The sequence below is a fragment of the Felis catus genome, chromosome B2, assembly GCF_018350175.1.
Source record: "Felis catus isolate Fca126 chromosome B2, F.catus_Fca126_mat1.0, whole genome shotgun sequence".
In the NCBI taxonomy this organism is placed as follows: domain Eukaryota; kingdom Metazoa; phylum Chordata; class Mammalia; order Carnivora; family Felidae; genus Felis; species Felis catus.
Genome location: NC_058372.1, coordinates 16,734,116 through 16,756,477, shown reverse-complemented (window position 1 = coordinate 16,756,477; position 22,362 = coordinate 16,734,116). Strand labels below are relative to the sequence as shown.

The following is a 22,362-nucleotide window of genomic DNA, read 5'->3' as shown; positions in this document are numbered from 1 at the left end:
ACAGACTAGGTATTACCTCCGCTGAGGGAATAAGTACTGAAGAGTAACCAAGTCACTCGGTGCCATATTTTTTAGTCGCTGACCATGAGCAGGTTAGTCAACCTGTCGTCTCTCGTCGTCTTCTCTGTAGAGCAGATAAATGATAGCTATCTTACCAGTTATTATTAAGATTGGATTAGGTAATGTGTAGAAAGTACATAGGCACCCCGCAGGTGCTTAGTAAGTGTTCTCAGTTTCTTCTGTAGTACTGGATATAACAAGTTTTAAACAAAGCATTCCTATCCCGTTCTTTGTGTCTGCTTCATGATTAAACATAATTTCATGTTTATCATCGCATTAGGCTTTGCTTATCAGCCTCATTCCGGGAAGTTAAAACTAAGCTGGAGGATCCTTGAGGATCTTGTGACAGAGGAGACACAGGTGGCCAGTGTGGGAAGAGGGATGATCAGGTTTGGGATTATTAACGTTTTGGCATATTGTGTTTCCGATCACCGTCTTCAAAGGATAGAAGTCAGGACAGACTAGGTTGTGCTGCAGTAACAAATAACTCCCAAAGCTCAGCCACTTAAGACAACAAAAGGTCTCTTTCTTGTTTATGCTATGTGATGATGACCTCAGCTCTGTGTTGCAATACTCACTGTCTGGAACGGTGCCTGTCCCACAGCAGAAGGAACAGAGAGTGCTAGAGGATTTTGCTTTGGTAATAAATGGTACAGCCTGGAAGCAGTGGGTGTCTCCTCCACTCACAGGTCATTAGCCAGAACTGGTCGCACATTGTAGCTAAATGCAGGGAGGCAGAAGGTACAGTCCTACCACAAGCCTAGAAGAGAAAGCTGGAATAATTGGGGAGCAGCTCCGGTAGCAACCACATATATTAACTGAATTAATTCAGTAAAACAAGATAAATGAGACATGGTCCTTGTTCCCAAAGTGCTTATGGACAAGCAGAAGTATTATATATATGTATGCGTATGTATACGCATATATGTATATATATATATGTACATACGCATACATATATATATATACACACGTATAACATATATGTGTGTGTATATGTATACATATTATATGTATAACCCTTGTATAGCCTAACGCTATACTTTAATTGTACCCTGTGATGTTACTGTAAAACATAGCTGAGTGAATCTTTTTCACTCTTGTTTGGTAAAGGTATGGTGATTTTCTTTTTCTGTTTTCTTAAGGAGAAAGCCCAGATAGTAGCAAAATGAGATGTCCTATGGTTAATTAAAAGTTAGTGAGTGACCTTCTGCAGGTGTTTCTAGCTTGGTTATCTTTTGTGGAGATTAAGTTAGTGCCGAACGAAGCCATGCTTTTGAAATATCTTTTTCCTTTGAAGGTAGTAAAGTGTGATTTTTCTTTCTTTCTTTTTTTTTTTTTTTCATTTTTAGCACATGGATTAATTGATGGATGTTGAGTTTATGGAGCTACCTTTTTGTGACCTGCACTTCCCACAGTTTCTGAGAAGAAAAAGGAGCCCCTGAATCAAAAAAGATGCCTCGCACCAAACAGATTCATCCTAGAAATCTAAGAGGTAAGATTCGGCATTAAGTAGAGGGATGGTTCACAATAAATCGTATGATAAAGTATTTCTTGGGTATCAGAAACGGCAGCTCACTGGATGGCAACCCTGCCCCATGGTGAGTGCCAGGAATGTGCCATTTCTCTTGTTTACTGCCACTTTTCCCGTGTGATGCCCGTCTCTCAGGAAATGCTTCGTCAATATTTGTGGAATGAATCAATCCAATTTGACGAAATGACAGTGCCTGCCCAACCATCAGTGTGGGTATGAAAATGAGAGATTTACTTTGTCTTAACAGGGACTGTGTTTGCTTCGCGGAGTCTGAAATGAATAGTGGGATATCCTCTGCCAACCGGATTAATGGGAATTTTTGTGCCCCTCCCCCACACTGCTTTTGAGATTTGTCTTTGTGCTGGTCTATACATTAGATTGGCAAGAAGTGAAGAGGGTTGCGGTGGACATTAACTCAGACCATCATTTGCAGAACTCAGAGGCGAAATGACCTATGTTTCCATGAGGAAGCAGTCATTCCAAATTACGTACATTGCATATATTTCGTACAAAGGTGAAAACATGCACGTTTCCCCTTAGCTGTGAAGAGAGATTTTAATTTTAGGAAGGTGAGTTTATTTTAGCTTATGGTTTTCAAATAGTATATTGGTTAGTGTGTTACAGCAACTGGGAAGGACAATTATCTTTTACATTCAGTTTCAGCAGGTAAGGGTCTAGCAGGGCTAAGCAAAGAACGGTTTCAGCAAATAATTCCCAACTGAGTAAAGTAGCTTAGCGAAATATTTACCATTACAGGGGAAAAAAAAAAAAAAAGGCGTTCTCAGGTACACGCAAGGTAAAAAATTAAGACCAAACCAATTAATTTGGAATGTTTCTTTGTGAAATCAATTTAGCCAGTCACTGTGAGGTGGTAATTGGAAATGTGGTCAGTCTTGTGGCCTACTTGAATCTGGAACAGTGCTGGTTTCCTGCCGAAAAGAGTACTGGGACTTTCTGCTGGCAGAGGTGGTTGCCTCAGACCAAGTTCAAATTGATGATTATAGCACCAGTGTTTAATGAGGTGAGGATTTAGATGGAGACCGTTAAGTCTTGTGCGTCGAAGTCTGAGTTTTCAGAGTTACATAGAAAATGCTGAAAATTGACCGTGTATTTGCCCGTCCTCCTCGCTAGCATCTGAGCTCCCGAAAAGTAGGCACTTTGTCTCATTTACTACTGTAGGCAGAGCCTTCATGCTCCTGGGTGCCAGCTGAGGTGGGCGTTTAGAGTCTTGGGCCCAGCTTTTATAATTCATCTGTCTGAAGAGGGTGCCCTGTTCCAGCGTGCACAAAGGCAGCTTTGGGGGTTGTAGGCGCCCCAGGCCCGCACAGGTCCTGGCAACTAATAGGAGCCCAGATATTCGTTGACAGGAATGCCTGATTGGTCTTAAAGTATTATTCATGAGGTCATAAATAGTAAACATTTTTCGTATTTCATATACACAGGCATTCCTTGGAGTTATTGTGGGTTCTGTTACAGATGACTGCAATAAGGCGAATATCGCGGTAAAGCGAGTCAAATGAATTTTCTGGTTTCCCAGTTAGCGTAAAAGTTATGTTTATACTCTGCTGTGGTCGATGGATTTTGCAATAGCACTGTCTTAAAAAGCGTACGTACTCCAAACATACTTCATTGCAAAAAATGCTTGTTCTCATCTGGGCTTTCAGCAAGTTGTGATCCTGGATCACAGATCGCCATAACAAATATAATAGTGATAACGAAAAAGCTTGAAATGTCGTGAGAATTACCAAAACATGACACAGAGACACAAAGTGAGCAAATGCTGCTGATCTTGTTAAACACGGCATTGCCACAAACCTTCAGTTTGTAAAAGACAGCATCTGCAGAGTGCAGTAAAATAGAGCCCAATAAAATGAGGCGTGCTTGTCCTTCATAATGTTCTAGATCCCATGGCTATCCAGAGAAATGCAGATGTCAGGCCACAGACTGTTTTCCCTCCTGCCCCAAATGTACAACCCGGCAGGTAGTTGTTGGATGCCTTCAGGTGCCACTGTTCTAGGAGGTAGGGACAAAATGATACTCAAATGTGGACCCTGAAAGAAGCGTGGAGTTGAGGAGGGGAGATGGGTGAACGCATACCTGCGCCAGTGTGGTGAGGGGAGAGCAGAGGTATGAAGCCTCCACAGAGGCCGGGCGTCCTACTGTGCCCTGATGTGGGGGCAGGGGGAGTTTGGCATGGGGCAGGGTAGGAAAAAAGAGAAGCAAGGGGACCATCTGAAGTAGGTTCTCTTCAGGGGCCAAAGGAGTGGGAGAGGGTAGGAGATTGGAAGGGGAGAATTAGAAATCAGATCCTGAGGGTCCACCCCGTCTGAGTCTTAATTAAATAATTAACTATTTTTTAAACGTTTATCTTTGAGAGAGAGAGCGTGTGCGTGCGCTCAAGCTGGGGCGGGGCTGAGAGAGGGGGGCCAGAGGATCCGAAGCGGGCTCCGCGCTGGCAGCAGATAGCCCGATGCGGGGCTCGGCTCGAACTCACGACCTGACTGAACCACCCAGCTCCCTCTCCAAGAGAACTTGAACTAAATTGGGGTCTGGCCCATCAGTGAGTCCAGAAAGTTGTTTGGCTAAGGCAGTAATGAGCTCTCAGGCACCGAAGAGCAGATCAAAGTAGATTAGCCAAGGTGGTGGGACTTGCAGAGTGGCGGGGGGGGGGGGGGGGGGGGGGGGGGGGAAGGGGGGGCAGGGGCAGGGGGGTGGATTGACTGGGGGTGTGGACAGCGCAGCGTGGAAGAGGTATATCCCAGCCAGTGAGCTTAGTCAGCCGAGAAGGATGAGGGTGAGGCTGTTCTGGGTGGGGAAACCCAAGCAAACAAAGGCACAGAGGCAGGAAAGTGCTAAGATGTAACACTTTCAGAGTTTCTACTTCCCTTCCAAAAAAGGTATTTGATGACTGTATCCCCGGGCACAGTTTGGGGGTTAGAGTAAGCAGGTATGTCCTGAATTGTAATTCCTCTGCTATTCCTGAATAAGTCCATTTTGCTGGTTAAAAAAAAAAAAAAAAAAAAAAAAAAAAAAAGTAAGCAAGCTGGTAAACATTAGGGATGAATTTATTAGCATTTATGTTGTATCTCACTGTGACAGTTGAAATATCCTGTTTGTTTTGCTTTACCTGTCACCCGCTGCTTTGACTGACAGAAGCCTTGTTGTGTCAGTTAGCTCTGAAATAAGGGAGAGAGGAAGTCAGAAGACCGGAAATCGAGTCACAGCCCGGTCTGGACTGCTCACACTGCTTTGAGTGCATTTCTTCTTTTTAGGCCTCCTTGGAAAATAGTCTGCAGAGTAGTTGTCTTGTGTTTGGTAATTAAGTCAACAATAAAAACATTTCTGCTCAAACTCGGATTATATGTTTATTATGCTTTTGTGGCAGTTTTAATTCTTAAAATACAATTTTCCTTTGATTTATTCTCGGTTTAACTGGTATTGGTGTGGTCCAGTGGATATACAAAGCTGGAGGGTAAACGTATTACAGCTTTCTGGAATGTAAATTTTATTCGGGGGAAACTATACACACGTGTGTGTGCGTGTGTTCATGTACAAAAATATTACGCAAGTATAATCTATCAGAGAGGATACAAAATTTATATGGATTGAAATTAGGCACGTCCACACTTCAGTCCTGCGAGAGGTGGAGTTTACACTTCTCCGATGTTAAGGTCCTTTAGTGGACAGGTATGAAAAGAACTGACGTGTGAAGGGCAAGACATGAATTTGGGGCAAAACGGAAACAGAGTTAGAACTGATGGGGAATCTGTACAGGTTCTAGGAGGGAGGGTTGTTGAATTCTCCGTCTTTGGCCCTATAAACCACACAGAACCTTCGTCTCCGGTGCCTGTCTGCACGAAGCAGATGGGTAGAGTTTAACACGGACGTGTCCTTTGCGAGGTTGAATAAGAATTTCTGAAGAGCATGAGGGAAACACTTGGGTGTTCAGAAGAAAGGCCGTGTGTTGTCCTAGGTTCCCCGGAGAAGGGCTCTTGGCCACTATATGGCGGACTCCCGGGCTGGAGCTCCCATGTGTGGTCTTGGTGAATGTGCCACCTCTGCCCACAATCATTCCCTTCTGATCCCCCGTCTCCCCTGCCCTCCCAGGTCTTTACTTGGACTCAGGTAACCCGGATGGAGGAGCCGGAGACTTGCTGGGGTTCCATGTCAGTCCTCCAAAGAGAAAGGGCTGTTTTTCTGCTGCGCCGGGCATCATTGTGAATGTGTTGCAAAACTCTGGGGAAGAAAGAAAATAGGTGTTAACCTATTATCGTTGAATTTGGGCCTAGGGTTTCAAAGACTGATCTACTTTAAGATCAGAAGTCAGCGTTAGAAAACACCAAGTGTTAACCTTTTGCAAAAACGTGAATTTTGTTTAACCTTTTGCAAAACATATTTGGGGACTCTTGGTGTGGCTGTTTTTCATTTTTATGGTTGAGCGCACTTGGCTTTGAACGCACTGCTTTATTTTGACGTGAGAAGCAGAGGGTGAGGTCCACACCCGTGGGGTCCGCGGAAGCCCATCACCTTGTCAGATGAGGCCCAAAGTCCTGAGTTTGGCTCCGACCCGGTTTGGCCTTCTCGTTGTCCTGTGTCTGATGGGTAATCTGCCATTTCAGGAGCTCAGCACACAGGCCCAGCGTTTCTGTGCTTGCTCTTGTTTCTGGAAAGTATTTCTTTTCCTCTCTCATTTCTACTGTTTTCTTTCTTCATGTAGGAGTCGTCTCTGCTGAAGATTTTTCTCTTCATCTTTGAGCTTTCTCCCCTTCTCCTCCCTTCTCCCCTGCCATCTCACTCCCAGAATACAGTATGCCTCCGTTGCTTGTGTCTACAGGTACCTGACCGTACTTCTGATATTGCATCTTGTTTATTCGCCTGCAGACCTGTTGTCTTAGCCGGATATAACTTACGTGTCAAGATAGACTGTTCTGGTCGTCCCTCTGTGTTCAACAAGAGTGTATCTGCGCTAGCTTATTAGCAAGGTAGAGGGTTAAAGATGATTTACACTCTGGAAATTTGTTTATGCTTTTGGACCTTGGTTAGCAAATGCTTCTTCTGATATTTGGTAGCCTCAGATGAAGAAACCCGTTAGAATATAAAATTTTAATTGCCCGAACCAAGTAGCTATTACTAACTTCTGTTTTATGTGAGTTTTTGCCTTAGGATTCCCAGAGTTTATCTCTTTGGCACGTTTAATTAATATAATGGTAAAGAGTTTGGCCTCATGTTATCACGGGCTAGCTGTGTGGCCTTGGGCAAGCTGCAAGCATTGGATAATGCGCGAAGATTAGATAATACGGCAGCATTTAGCACGAGGCCTGACTCCAGGTAAACAATGCGGAGTTGTGGCTTACTATAAAGAACCGGTTTATGCCAAACTCCTGGGTTGCATTTGCTTTGCAAACAGAGGAAGCCCAGAAGCATGGTGTGATACTGCTTCTACGGGTCTACGTTAATTACCGATAGGTCTTACTGTCCTGACTTGTCTAGGGCTTGGGACGTGGGGAAGAGACATCACTGTAGGAAAGAATATGGGAAGGAAAACTCTTACTGCCTTCTCAGTCTGTACCCATTCAAACCTCACCTCTTGTGTTGAATGTAGTTGTCAGGAAACTGATGGTGAAGTCTTCTGTTGTGTTATAACTGCATTTAAAAGGGGCGACATTCATGATCCTGTAGGACAAAAGCCCTCACTTGTGTTTAGGTTGAGAGATGGCACCACTCCCTCTGTCCCCTGTGCTCCCCTCCTGTGTGGGCCCTCGGAAACCCTGTAGGTGTATTCAGGAATAATCTGATGAATGTGGTTATTTTCATTTGTTGTCAGCGTGTGGAGTGATTGTTGGATCACCACTCCAGTGGTTTGTTGGGTAAATCATCTGTCTTTTGTTTTCCTGTGATGTAGGGATGGTCTTATTGGGCTTATAAGTAGAATAAATTTAATTCTGATGATTTTGACATGGAGTTCCAGCCGTTTCTACATTTTTTTTTGATATATACATTTAAATGTTAAGTCAGCAGTTCTATGTTGACAACCTTAAGATTTGAGAAGTCAGAAATCTTGTAGGGTAAACACCCCATGGCTTATTGAAAAAAAAATTCTGTATATGACTGCAGCTAGAAAGGAAATAAATAAATAATTTCACCTATAGTTTTTGGTGCTAAAGGTAAGAAAAGTAGTGAAGTTATTAGCAGCTACCGTATAGGTAGCTGTTACTTTGACGAGGATAAAAAGACTAGATTTAGTATAGCAAGCCTCCCATTTGTTTTCAGATAATTACTTTTCAGCTCATATTGAGAGCTTATTTGGTGCTTTTTGAATGCTTAACATTCACCAAATGCTTTTTTCTTTTTAAAAGCAAATACAAAATGTAATAATAAGATTAATCAGGGTAATGATTTTATTTTAGAACGTCTTTGCACAAAGTATGTTCTGATGAGGTGTAATTTTATCTTACCATAGAATAGGAAAATACATAATGTGTATAAAAGTCTTCCATTATATGCGTACATTTTTAAGCCCTACATTTAGAATGCCATGTAATTTGAACAAGTCTGGGACAGAGTTGGTTCTTGTGTTATCTGAACAAATATTTTGTGAGTAAATTGAATACCTTATTTTTTCATTCCTATATGTATTATTTTAAAACACTTTAACAGTCCTCTTTTGCATATTAATAATATGCCAAAATTTCAAATGGTGCTTAGGTATTCTTATAAATCACTTGATTTTTTTTTTAAGTTTTTATTTTTTTTTTAAGTTTATTTATTTATTTTGAGAGAGGTGGTGGGGAGCAGCAGAGAGAGGGGAAGAGAGAGAGAATCCCAAGAGGATCCACGCTGTCAGTGCAGAGCCCGATACAGGGCTTGATCTCATGAACTGTGAGATCATGACCTGAGCCAAAATCAAGCGTCAGATGCCTAACCGACTGAGCCATCCAGGCAACCCCACTCTTGATATTTGTAAGAGCAGAGCAGAAACTTATCACCAAATAGTGTCCTTTCTTCTCAATACTCAGGTCATTCTTCAGAAGGAAGTTCTTGACTATTCGGCTTAGGGCTTTTATTTGGGGTAGCATTGCATTAATTTTGACTTTTTAAAATAACGTAAGATTCTTAAGAAATTTTCGGTGATGAATTTTGTTCTAGAAAATATTCTAAGGCTGTGCTGCCATGCAAAAGTATTTTAAAAACTATGGTGATCATAAACTAGTTGGTTGTACATCATTAATTAGAATCACAATCCGGTGAAGGGGAACCCGTGTAGTCTAAGAGTTGTTCCTGCCTAATCGATGGCAAAGCTTGATTTTTATGGTACTTGGGTATTTGTGCGTGTGTAGTATTTCTGTGTGCCCATATGGGTAGAGTATGTATTTTCTTAAACATACTTATGTTTTGCATCGGTAATAGTATCCTTATATGTGCTTATCTTCCAATTACAAAGATTCATCTGTGAAAAACAGGACCAGATCAGCATATAACTGCTTAATATTGCACTATTCAAACAGAACTAAATTAAGCATTCAGTTGGGGCCATGTTTGACAGTTTAAGAAGAAATGAAAATGAACTGAGATGATAGATAGCCCAGGGACCCAGAAAGTGGTTGGACAGTGCCAGAGGGGTATCAGGCTGGTTTCTCATTTGCCTCTCCAAGAGAGCCATACAGATTTTACAACTGGGAAGCACAGACCTTGGAGGTCATTTGGTTCATCTCCCTCATTTTATGGATGAGAAAGTCCAACCAGAGAAGTTGAAGTGAGTTGGCTTCAAGCAGCTTCTTCACGGAGTGGTCTTGAGGAATTTGTGTTTTTTTCTTTTCTTTTTTTTTTTTTTTTTAAATCATACCGCTTCCCATAGTTACGGTTTGTTATGGACTCGTGGCAAGAGGGACGTTGTGTTATGTCATTTTTACGATCGAAAGCACGAACCTGTTCACAGGTCTGGATGCTAGGCTCTTTGCAACATGCTTTTACGATCTTTGCTCATGTCATCCTTACACCCAAGCGAGACAGGTGCCATTCATGCCCCGGTTACATAGACAGGGGGATGAAGCAGAGAGGTTGCTGGTTGCTGAGGTCCCGCAGCCGGGAGTCTCCACGGCCTTTGCTCTTGACTGTCACGCTTATACTAGCTATTGCTAGTGGTAGAGTTTTCCGGCTTAGTAAGAGCTGGCAAATGCCTCCCCCTCCTAATTGCAAAATAAAGCTTGTCAAGCACAGCGCCTGGGGCCAAGGTTACTCAGAAGGTCAGAATTCCAAGGACGCTGATTTTCCCTCTCTGAGTCTTTAATTGTTGAAATTCATTTCAGAGTTGGTTATGTATATATTACTCCCCGCTGGGTTTGCTATTAGAAGGAAAGGAATTTCCAGGCTCTTCAAGAGAGAAAGAGTAGTTGTTCCATCAAAGATGTTGGCTTACGTATTTACTTAGTAATATATATTGAAAGTAGAGCTATCTTGCTTAAAAGCGAAAGCGGCAGTATTTATTTATTTTTGATAATTATTATTTAAACATTTTTGATTGAAATATAGTTGACATACAATATTATATTAGTTTCAGCTGTTCAGCATAGCGATGTGACAATTCTCTACACTACTCAGCATTCACCATGATAAGTGTGGTCACCGTCTGTCACCATCCAACATTGTTACAGTATTATTGATTGTATTCCTTATGTATTGGAATACATTTTGTATGTACGTATTTTTCATCTCTGTGACTTACTTTTTGATAACTGTAAGTTTGTACCTCTTAGCCCTCTTTACCTGTTTTGCCCATCCTCCCGATCTGTATCTCCTCGGGCAACCACCAATTTGTTCTCTGTATTTATGGATCTATTCCTGCTTTTTGTTTGTTTGCTTGTTTTGTTTTTAGATTCCTATATAAGTGAAATCGTATGGTATTTGTCTTTCTCTGCCTAGTTTCACTTAGCATAATACCTTCTCCATCCCCTTCTCCATCCGTCCGGGTTGTTACAAATGGCAAGGTTTCATTCTTTTTTATGGCTGAGTAATAGTCCACTGTATACGTGTACAGTATATCTTCTTTATTCTTCTATCGGTGGACACTTTGGTTGCTTTCATATCTTGACTTATAAAGCATAGGGGTGCGTGTATCTTTTTGAATTAGTGTTTTCGTTTCTTTTGGGTAAATACCAGTAGTAGAATTATTGGATAGTATCTCTGTTGTTGTTTTTTTAAGTTATTTATTTATTTATTTTGAGAGAGACAGAGATAGCACAAGTCGGGGAGGGACACAGAGAGTAGGGCGGGGGGGGGGAGAGAATCCCAAGTGTGGGGCTCTGTCTCATGAACCATGAGATCTTGACCTGAGCCAAAATCAAGAGCTGGACACTTAACTGACTGAGCCACCCAGGCACCCCTAGTATGTCTATTTTTAAGAAGAATGGCATCTTTTCAATGGAAGTCTCCACCTAATAGCTGAAATTTCAGACATAAGTGCTTAAAAACTGTATCTGGGAAAACTAACGTGAAAGCAGTAAAATTCTAAGTAAAATATAGATGAAAACATTTTGTGTTTCATGAAGTAGGTACAGAAGAATATAGAAAATGTACTATTTCAGTTATGTTCGGACTCCTCTAGATTGTGGTGTAGATGTAGGGCAAATAAAAGAACCACTTGTAAGGGATCCGGGTTAGGAGATTCTCTTAGTCTTCCGTGTAATTCCTCTGACCATGAATGTGCAGTAAGTATGCTATTGTTAGAAATAAAATGTCACACGTGCCTTTTAAGGGTTTTTAATATAATGGGTCTCCAAACATATGAAAAAGATCTCAGGGCAATATAAGCGACAAATACATAATTTAAGATTAATATGGAGGGGCGCCTGGGTGGCTCAGTCGGTTAAGTGTCCGACTGCGGCTCAGGTCATGATCTCGCGGTTCGTGGGTTTGAGCCCCGCGTCGAGCTCAGAGCCTGGAGCCGTTTCAGATTCTGTGTCTCCCTCTCTCTCTCTGCCCCTCCCCCATTTGTGCTCTGTCTCTTTCTGTCTCAAAAATAAATAAACATTAAAAAAATTAAAAAGATCAATATGGAACGTGCAGTATAGGCATCTCAAAAGGAACATGAAGGAAGAACCATCTGGGTGAGAGAAAGCAATCAGAAAGTACTTCTTGGAGGAGTGAACTTTTTTCTTAGTGAAAACAGAGTCAAGTAGAGTTCTGAGATGGACTTTTGAAGAAAGGAAGGATAGGTTGGTAAGGAAAATAAGTTGTTTTGAGACTTTGTCGGCAAGAACAAAGGGACAGGGGGAGAAAATCACAGAGAAGTGGTTGTTGGTCTACTTTGCTTGATTGGAGTGGATTTCTCGATGAACTTGAAACTTTAGGGAAGAATAAAGGAAGCCCTTTAGGTTTGACATGTGCAGTTTGTATTTACGATAATTATAAGATCACCAAGTTGAGGTTTTTTTTCTGCTAGGTTGAATATTTGTAAAAGGTTATGTCAGAGGCTAGAGACTCTCTTCTAATACTTTGAAATTTAAAAACAACCTCCTCACAGAGGACTTTTAGAGCAGTGAAACTACTCTGTATGGTGCTGTAATGGTGGATACAGGTCATTCGACGTTTGTTTGCATCTGTAGAATGTACAACCCCAAGAGTGAATATTCATGTAAACTGTGGACTCTGAGTGATGATGTGTCCGTGCAGGCTCATCACTTGTAAGCAGTTTATTGCTCTGGTGAGAGATGTTGGTTGTAAGAGAGGCTGTGCATGTGTGGAGGAAGGGAGTGTATGAGAAATCTCTGTTACGAACCTAAAACTGCTTTAAGAAATAAAGTAGATTAAAAAAAAAAAAAAAAACCCACCTCCACCTAGGGTCGGTATAATTTGGTGACATCCAGGAAAAGGATGTTAGGTTAAATGAATGAGGCAGGCTCTGTCTCTCTGTCTGTCTCTATTTCAGAAAATTATCTTGCTACGTATGAACAAACCAGCCAAAGAGCAATATAGAACCTGGAGCAAATGACTTGAATTTAGTTTCTTCCTTGAGAATAAGGCTTGGGAGTAGGCAGGAGTTGGGGGTGGGGTGATGTCGATCTGGAATTTTCTTTTTAGCTTTCCACAGCGGTTCTTCTAAGGCAGGGGTTCAGCAAACCACAGTCGAATGGTCGAAGCCAGTCTTCCACCCGTGTTTGGAACTGTTTCCACAGTTTTAGTGGAACTCGGCCACGCCCATTCATTTACTTATGTTTGTGCCTGCTTTCCTGCTGTGGCCATAGAGTCCGGTAATTGCAAATGGCTCAGAAATACCTAGAATATTGGCTGTGTAACCTTTGACATGAACGGTTTGCTGACCCCTGTCTCTGGAATAGAGGGGAATTGGATTATTTATTTATAAACCCCTTTATGGTTGGAACTAAGTTAGAATGTTCCGTCTTTCTTTGGAGGACTGTAGGAATGCATTTCCAGGGGAATTTAGAGGGGCTGCTTCAGCGTGTTAGGGTCCGCTGCCCGCCAAGCATGGTAAGGGAATTTCCATTCATTTGGTTCTAAGGGGAAGTGGGAGGGCCTCAGAGGTTGAGTTGGTCTTGACAGAGGGTTTAATTAGTCTCCACGTTCTGATGCCAGGATCATGGGTCTCCACTCAGAAGGCCTGGGAGCCGTTCTGTCGGAGCCGTTCTGTCCTCTCTCTAATTGTACAGTGTCCATCAGTCACCTCTGTATTGAACTCACGGTGGTAGAAAAATACGGTTAGGCACGATTCCCAGGGCAGCACCCCCACGCATTTTGTGAAGGATCGTTCTTCAGGAAAATAGAGCCAAAGAGCTGGCTTTGAGAGGAGTGCCTTCAGAAAAGTGGCCGGTGAGAGGCAGGCCCGCCACTTGAGAGTCGTGCGCTGAGAACGGGACCCGTTATCTGCTCGATGCCTGTGATACCTGCTGTTCATGCGTCAGGCTCTGCGATTGGAACTTCGGGTTTCAGAGAACACGATTACATTTCGGAGTGTCCGAATTCTCAATATTAGCCCTCACCACGATCTTTAGTCTCCGAGCAGTGCTTTATTCTCTGGTGGTGTTGGGGGCAGTGAAATGAGAGGAGATACGTCTTACGTTCGGGTTTTGCCGTCCTTTATTTTGCTTACGATTAAATACTCTGCGTGAAGGCGAGGCTTGGTCGAGCTCGTAACGGCTGTTGGAAGAGTTTGAGAAACACTTTTGATGGCAGTGCCGCTTCTCCACAGACACGTTGCAGCGTCAGCCTTGTTATTTATTTATTTTTTTTTTAATTTTTTTTTTAACGTTTATTCATTTTTGAGACAGAGAGAGACAGAGCATGAATGGGGGAAGGTCAGAGAGAGAGGGGGACACAGAATCGGAAGCAGGCTCCAGGCTCTGAGCTGTCAGCACAGAGCCCGACGCGGGGCTCAAACTCACGGACCGTGAGATCATGACCTGAGCTGAAGTCGGACGCCCAGCTGACTGAGCCACCCAGGCGCCCCCAGCCTTGTTATTTTGGAACCAGCCAGTGTTAGCATGTGGCTCAGAAGTGGTATGAGATTCGGTATGTTAACCTGCCCCCTTTCTCAAGTGGAAGGCAGAACCTGTAGTGGACATGAAGTGAAGTGAGAACACGGGCCTGTCTGGAAGCCTTGGCCTGGATCTTTGTAGGCCCTGCTGGGATGGATTGGACACGTGGACTTCAACAGCTCTGCCCCTGGCTTTCAGGACATTTGTAGTTGAAGAGTTAGAGACCACAGTGGTTGCCACGTGACCATCCGGCAGCTGTGCAAACATTTGATGAGTGAACATAGAAATAATATTCAATTTACATACATGAGCAGATGCGTAACTGCATGGCAGAGGGGTTAAGTGCGTTATTTGGCCTTCTGTCTGTTGATAGTTCAGGTTGATCTGTTCTGTTTGGTGGAATTAATGCCACTGCGCTTTGCATTTACAGTAACGTCTGAGTGAAGCCAGAGTTTGGTTAAGTTCTTGCGGAAAGAGTGCCTTTTTCAGTCTCCAGACTGGAGTTCATTGCCTCCCTAAATCCCTGCATGATATAGGATTATATATATATATCACCCTTGTTTCATCCGTCCACCAGTTGATGGGCATTTGGGTTGTTTTCAGTTTTTGCCTATTATGAATAATATTGTAAGCAGCCATGCCCAAGTCTGCAATGAGCCAGAGTGTTCTAGAATGTCATTTACATCAAGTTTGGTTGTTAACATCAGTTTTACCTGATGTAATTATAGCGATTCCAACCCCCTCAGGAATCGGTTTGCTGTTTGCATGGTATATCTTTCCCTACCCTTTTACTTTGAACCTTTGGATTCTTTGAACCTAAGGGCTGTTTTTTTTTTTTTTTGTGGACAGTGTGTTGTTGGAATTGCTCTTTCATCCATCTGACAGTTTGTCTTTGGTTGGGTGTGGAGGCGGGGGGTTGTTCCATTCACATTAATGTACTTATTGTTGGAAATATGTCTGCCATTTTGTTATTTCTTTTCTAATTTTTTTAAAAAAAATTTAATTTATTTTGAGAGAGAGAGAGAGAGAGAGAGAGAGAACATGAGCAGGGGAGGGGCAGAGAGAGAGGGAAAGAGAGAATCCCAAGCAGGCTCCATGCTGTCAGCACAGAACCACGAGGTCACGACCTGTGCTGAAACCAAGAGTTGGACACTCAACCCATTGAGCCACCCAGGGGCCCCTGTTATTTCTTTTCTGTTGCCTCATAATTTTGTCCTTCTGTATGTTACTGCCTTCTTTTGCGTTAAATATTTTTTAGTGTACAATTTTTATTTCACTGCCTTCTTACATATGTAAATTGGGTATGATTTCTGTGTTCACTCGTCAGTATTTTTTAGTCTGCAGTTTTTATTTCTGTGTTGCATTTGTTGTGTTGACTATACTTTTGACTAATTTTCCTGGACATCATAATATGCACCTTCATGTCTCCCTATCTGCTTGGACCTGGGAAGACATAGTAACTTTGTCCCAGTTTCTTTTTCTTTTCCCCTTTATGCTATTATTGTCAGATGCGTTAAATCCCTTTGTGTTATAAACCTGGCCCTACTGTGTTAAATTATGGCTTTACACAATCGTAACGTTTTTTTAAAGCATTGAAGACAAGCAATGAGAAAAAGTAAGAGTCTTGTATCCACCCACATATTTATTTACCTTTTCTGGTGCTCCTTATTTCTTCACACGTGTTGGAGTAATCCTCTGTGTCACCTCTGTTCTACCTCAACGACTTCATATAGCGTTGTTAATAAGGCAGGTCTTCTAGTGGCAAATGATCTTTTAAAAAAATCATGGAATGCTTTTTTTCCCCCCTCCGTTTTCAGTTTTGGAAAGTAGTTTTCTGTCTATAGAATTCCTAGCTGATGAAGTTTTTCCTCTTTTATCACTCTGGACCTTCCACTGCCTTCTGGTCTCCATCGTTTCTCATGAGAAGTCAGCTGTTTTTCATGTCGGTTTTTTTTTTGTTGTTTTTTTCCTCTCTGCACGATGAGATTTTTTGCTTGCTGCTTTCAGTTATTTCTTTGTTAGCAGTTTGAGTGCTGTGTGTTCAGGTGTGGATCTCTTTATGTTTATCCTATTTTGAGTTGAACCTGTTGGATATGGAGGTTAGTGTTTTTTTTTTTTTTTTTTTAATTTGGGGAGTTTCAGGCCATTTTTCTAAAAATATATTTTTTACCTCTTTCTCTTTTCCCATCACACATATGTTGGTAAGCCTGGGGTCTTTTCACATGCCATGAGGTTCCTTTCATTTTTCTTTCATCTGTTTTCTTTCTTCTCCTCAGATTGGTTAATTTCCATAGTGCTCTCATCAACTCTACTGATTTTTTTTTTTTTGTGCCAGCTCAAATTTGCCATTGAACCCCTCTAGTAAATTTTTTATTTCATGTGTTTTACTTTTCAACTCCAGAATTTTCCATTTGGTTCCCTTTTTTATAATTGATATCTCTTTATTGAGATTCTCTATTTGTTGAGTTATCATATTTTATTTTAATTCTTTTACAAAAATTATTTTAATGTTTATTTATTTATTTTTGAGAGAGAGAGACAGAGCATGAGCAGGGGAGGAGCAGGGAGAGAGGGAGACACAGAATCCGAAACAGGCTCCAGGCTCTGAGCTGTCAGCACAGAGCCTGACACGGGCTCGAACTCACAAACTGGAAGATCATGACCTGAGCCGAAGCCGGACGGTCAACCAACTGAGCCACCCAGGTGCCCCTATTTTAATTCTTTAAACATGGTTTCCTTCAGTTCTTTATGTTTTTTTCCTTCAAATGTGTATATTCATATAATGGCTGCTTTGAAGTCTTAATCTTTTAAATCCAACATTTGGGGACACTAGAGACAGCTCATATTGACTACCTTTTCCTGCATACAGGTCACACTTCCCTGTTTCTCTTCCTGTCTCCCAAGTCTTTTGTCAAATTTTTATGCTTCAGGTAACAGGTTGTAGCAGCTCTTATTCTGATTCTTGTCACTTGTGTATTTTGTTGTTGCTTTCGATGTTCTGTTTATTTCTTTAGTAACTTGCCTGGAATACATCTGCGAAGGCTGTCTCTCCCATACCGTGTGGCTGCTGCTGTCTGCCCAGGTTTGTTGTTTGTTTGTTTTCTGGTTGTTACTTGTAAGCCTGGCTTCCCTTAGGGTCACCCTCCTGGCTCCTAGTTTTGTGTTCAGCCAAAGATGGATGAGCGGTTGACCTCAACTCAGTAGAGCTTTCCCTCGGCTGACGGGTCTGTGTGTAGGCTGAGAGGCACATTCAGGTTTCAGGCAGTCCTCATGTCTCCCCTGCCTTCTACTTTCGGCCGGACCCCCTTACATCTTCATGGGGTGTGTAGGTGGGGGATCTGTCAGCAAGGGGTGTGTGGGTGCCATGAGCCCAGTCTGGTGTCTGCAATGCACATACAGAATCTCTGGTCAACCTGGGACGTCCGTAGAGAGTTTATCAAGTGCACTCTGGTTGCCTTACCTCCCAGAATTCCCTTTTCCATCTTGGCTAGTCTGCTGATCTCTTGCTCGCCCTGCATGGGACCTTAGCCTCCAGCCAGCAGAGCTCGGGCCTTTGTGTTCTCTTGCTGATAGGATTGCCACCTGACCTGACAGTGCTCTGCTCCCTGTCTGGTGGGCTGGGACTGGCGGTGGCAGTGACGCCACTGGTTTTCTCCACCCACTCTCACTGCTGAGCTGTGGCACCAATGGAGCTGGGGGTGAGGGGATGGGAACGGCCACCAGCAGAAATGACATAGGCTGCTGCTGTGCTGGTCCTACCTGAACTTCAGTACTTTAAATACTTTCCAGTTTGTGATTGGCTTTGGTTGGTTTCCAGAATGCTGAGCTTGTTGTTTTTGAGTTTTGTGTGGCTTTGTAAGTTGTGTTTTGGGGGGAAGATTTGTCCACCTCGTTCATTCTGTCATCACTGCCTTTTCTCCAAAGGTCTTCTGAGCTCCATCCTGGGTCCTCAGAACATCAGTTTCATGACATGTTTTAACAAGCTTTCTACCCAGGACTGCTCACAGAGACCCATCTAGTTGGCTGAAAATCTGGTTGCTTTTGAAAAGACAGAAAAAGTGAAATGATTGTGCCCTTAGCGTACTAGTGTAACTATTACTGGTATTTCACATCCATACTACTCATACAAACACTAGTCCACTGATAACTTTTTTGCCTAAGCATCTATCAACTGTGTGGTTTAGTTGGAAAAAAAATTGCAGAGGCTTTGGGGTTTTGGAGTTGTGGAATTGGGATTGAAGCCTGATTCTGTGATTTACCAGGTCTGTGATTTACAGAGTGCTTTTTGATCTCTCCGAGTCTGTGTTTCCTCACCTTAAATTGTGAATGATAATACCTACCTGATGAGTTATTCTGGAGATTAAATGTAACATCGAGGAAACATCTGGAACATAGCATGTATTCAGTAAATGTTAGTTTGTGGTTGGGAATGCAGGTTTGGTAACTTTTCCTTCTTCAAATTATCTGCTTCTTACTTTACCTAGCTTTGCTTCCTAAGATTCCTTTTCCTTTTATGGAATAATTTTGGTTCTTTATAAAGTAACTGAAGCATATAGTGTGTTTTCCTCGGAGTACATGTTGGTTGAACGCTCTTTCTAGAAATCCAAGTGTTCCTGATATTTCATAGTGATTTCCTTTGTAACATCCAAATTTTATGTGATTGTAAGTGGCAGTGAAACTCTGTATGGCCACTTTATGGTGAACGAGCTCACCCAGTGAACCCAGTGCTGTAAAATGAGGAGGTCTGTAAAATGAAAGAAAGTGGATCATTATCTAGATGTTCTCAGGACATGATTGGAAGGGGCAAAACAAGGTCTCTAGTAGAGATGATCAAAGACTTTTACAGAGAAATTTTCTTGAACCTTGCTGGACCAAAGCTCCCTCCGTTCAACTCGGAGTCTCTGTTCTCAGATATTTAAGTGCATACGGAGGAGGCGGTGGCTTCCGTTGCATCATTAGTTGTAATGTCATTTTTGGTTTTAGAGGGGATATGATTGGACTAAGGCAAATCCAGATCCTTTTATGAACAGCCGTCCTTTCCTATGATTCTCAGAACTGAGAAGTTGACAGTTCCTCTTACGTAACATTTTACTTAACCCTCAGAGCATCTTGGACCAGAATAGCTTGTAAATGCTTTTTATTAAATTTTCAAAAATTAAATTTCTAGACACCGCCTCTTCTTGGAAGCTTTAATTTTCTCCTGAAGAATGTGCGTGTTGTGGACAAGGTGTTTATCACGAGTACTTAAGTTATAAATTTCACAGTATTGACATTGCAGAATTTACACATGCAGGAAATCGGGATGTAGAGCTCTCTCCTTGTAAAATGAAATCAGGAAGTCGGGTGCGCAGGGGCCAGGGTGACGCGGGTGTTTTATAGGCAGTCACCCTGCACTTGTGGTTGTAGCTGTGTGTTCTCCGGAATGAGATCTGATCTAACAACTCATACAGGCCTGTAACCTACGTGATGCAGTCAAAGTTCTGCAGCTAAATCATGGATTTGTCAACACTAAATGGTCGTTTGGCACCCGCATTTGTTGCAGGAATGAAGTGTGAAGTTGTATGTGCATGCTGCTTCTATTAAACACTGACACAAATGCAGGTCTTGAGACAGGTCTGTAACAGGTTTACAAAAATTACTTTTGTTCTCTCAGGCTTTAAAAATCAAACCAGTAATTTATGACCAAAACGTGTAACAGTCTTGTTAAATGAAATGAAGGTTTAGACTTTATATTCTGTGTCGAGTGGATGTTTTTTCTTGGGCGCTCAGCGAACGTCTGATAAATAAACCATGCAAAGCGCCGGGCCGTCTGGGCGCTGTGGAGGGTACGAAAGCGACTCCGGCATCCAGCCTCCAGGGCCCTGCGGTTCAATAGGAGCCGTAAGACAAGCCCCAAACGGTAACAGGTAGGAGGTGGGAAGTGCCCTGGGGGGAGTAGAGCTGCCAGGGGAGCCTGGGAAGGGAAGGAGCGCCCTCTGGTTTGGTGGGAAAGCCGTCCCCCGTCCCCCAGAATCCTTTTTAGTTTCCCTGCCCCTCCCAGACCAATTCTCCGAGTCCCCGTTTGAGTGCGCAAGACTTGCACGTACGTTTCTGATTGCCCTTCACCGTGGTAGCCTGAAGGAGAGACCAGAGGGGTTCATTGGTGAGAGACTTGGCTAAGGAGCGTCGCTTGGACGCTTGGTGTGGCTTCTCCACTTGAGGGTTGTGCCAGGCTGCGTGTGGCGTCTGACCGGACATGTCCCTGGAAAAGCCTTGCAAGTGCAGGATCTCACTCAGCGAAAAGATCCTGGAAAAATAACTCGCGTCAGCTCAGGGGCTGGACACATGCTAGATGGATTTGGGAGAAATACCGTTTGTGTGAATCAAGCTGTTGGTACCAAATGCATGAAGAACTACTGACACCTCATGGATGTGGATATTATTATTTTTAGTCGCATAAAGCGTGTGTGCATATGTCGCAGAGTCTAATCTGAGTACGAGGACGTACACAAGTACGGTCTTGGCTCAAACCGATCTGTGAGTTTAATCTGTGACAATGACAACTGTTCAGTATATTCCCAAGTTGTTTGAAAAATAAAATAAAGTTGGAGTATGTCTGTTGAGTAACAGCTTAATCTCTCTCAAAGCATCCATATTTGTTCTACAGAATTCTGATAGGACTTACTCAAAGTGAAAACAAGGTAGCATTTAAATAATTCGTTACCCTTTTCAAATTTATGGGCATCATTGTTTTAAGGAAAGAATCACAATCATGGTTTTGTTTTTTTAAAATGATGTAACAAGGACAGTGCAGAGAGGTGGCCTTGAGGACTCGTTGCCAGGCGAGTCCAGATAAGTCTGCATGGAAGGATGGCACAGAGTTCATTTTACTTTTCATGTACGCCTTGCTCTGTGGACTTCCGTGCAGATCAGCCAAGTTGGTTGTTTCCAAAATCTATTTCTAAAGTGAATCTTATTTTCTAACATTTGTAATTTCGGAATCGTCTTCTACATGTGTGAACACCCCAAAACAAGGAAAGATCTTGACATCGACGAGTAGGTGTTTGTTGGGGGCAAGGTACTGAAACTTCACCCCAGAAATCAATAGATGTTTTAAAGAGCGACATACAGAAAATTAAGATACAGGAAAGTATCGAAAATGTGGAAGAACATCCCAGACGTCTGGAGGGGTTACATTTCTCAGGTGTAGGGAATTACAATCCAGAAATAAAAAGCACGGCAGATACAAAAATATAAAGTATTTATCTCAGAGATGATAAAGTCAAGATTAAAAAGGTGTTTGCTCTTGTGTATAAGAAAACGTAATAGGTGAGTGGACAAAGGAAGTTCGAAATGGTCAAAGTAATACGTGGAAACATTACTCTTGGTAATAAAAAGTGAAAACTAGAAACTGGAGATAATTTTTATTTGCCAATGCATTTGATTAAAAAACTTTTTCATTAGTGTTTATTTTTGAGAGAGAGAAAGTGAGCAGGGGAGGGGCCAAACGAGACGGAGGCCGAGGATCCAAAGTGGTCTCTGCTGATGTCAGAAGCCTGCCGTGGGGCTCGAACTCGCGAACTTGGAGATCATGATCTGAGCCAAAGTCAGATGCTTAACCGACTGAGCCACCCAGGTGCCCCAGCATTTGATATATTTTTTTAAAAAAGCGCTGAGGGTGCCTGATGTTGGTGGAACCGGTGTAATCATTTGTTGTTAATGACGTGGTGGAGCTTTAAAGGCGCTTCTACTCCGCACACGCTCTGTTTGTACTCAGCATAAACTCCTTTACCCAGGTGTTCTACTTCTTGAAACTTATCCCAAGGAAATAATTTGTCAGGGGCAAAAAAGATATTTCCCTAGAGATACTCGTTTTACTGTTACCTTTAATAGCAAAATAGTGGAAGGGACTTGAATGCCCTTTAATGTAGAATAGGAGATTGAGCTTCTGTTTCAAAAATCTCCCGATTGAAAAATGGTAGTTTCAGATCCAGTGGCAATAGGAAAAATGCTTGCTGTATGTGAAAATGCATGTGTAGCGTAGAACGTGCAATTATATGGCCTTTGTGGAAATGCAACATGAGAATTTTAAACCACTGCAGACATTGAGCATTTGGCCCGTGGCTCCGTTTCATTTGTCAGCCTGCCTTCCGGGCACTGCTCTGGACCGTGGGGAGGCAGCGCTCCTCAGGTGGTTTTGTATGGTCGTGCGGATGGACACTTACACAGCTGACACTACGGTTTGAAAGAGTGGCTTTCCAGAGGAGGTTACTTGTGAGCCGAGTCTTGGAGAATGTACAG

The 22,362-nt window shown here is 42.5% G+C and overlaps 1 protein-coding gene across 4 annotated transcripts in view; it reads left to right on the top strand.

Moving 5' to 3' along the window:
• Positions 1–22,362, top strand: part of HIVEP1 (HIVEP zinc finger 1) — a 148,714-nt gene that overhangs the window by 5,716 nt on the left and 120,636 nt on the right. For all 4 annotated transcript variants that reach the window (XM_045057111.1, XM_045057114.1, XM_045057112.1 and 1 more), the window contains exon 2: positions 1,413–1,555. In XM_045057111.1, the coding sequence (XP_044913046.1) occupies positions 1,516–1,555 (40 nt within the window). In that variant the 5' untranslated portion in view covers positions 1,413–1,515. The remainder of the gene's footprint in view (positions 1–1,412; positions 1,556–22,362) is intronic.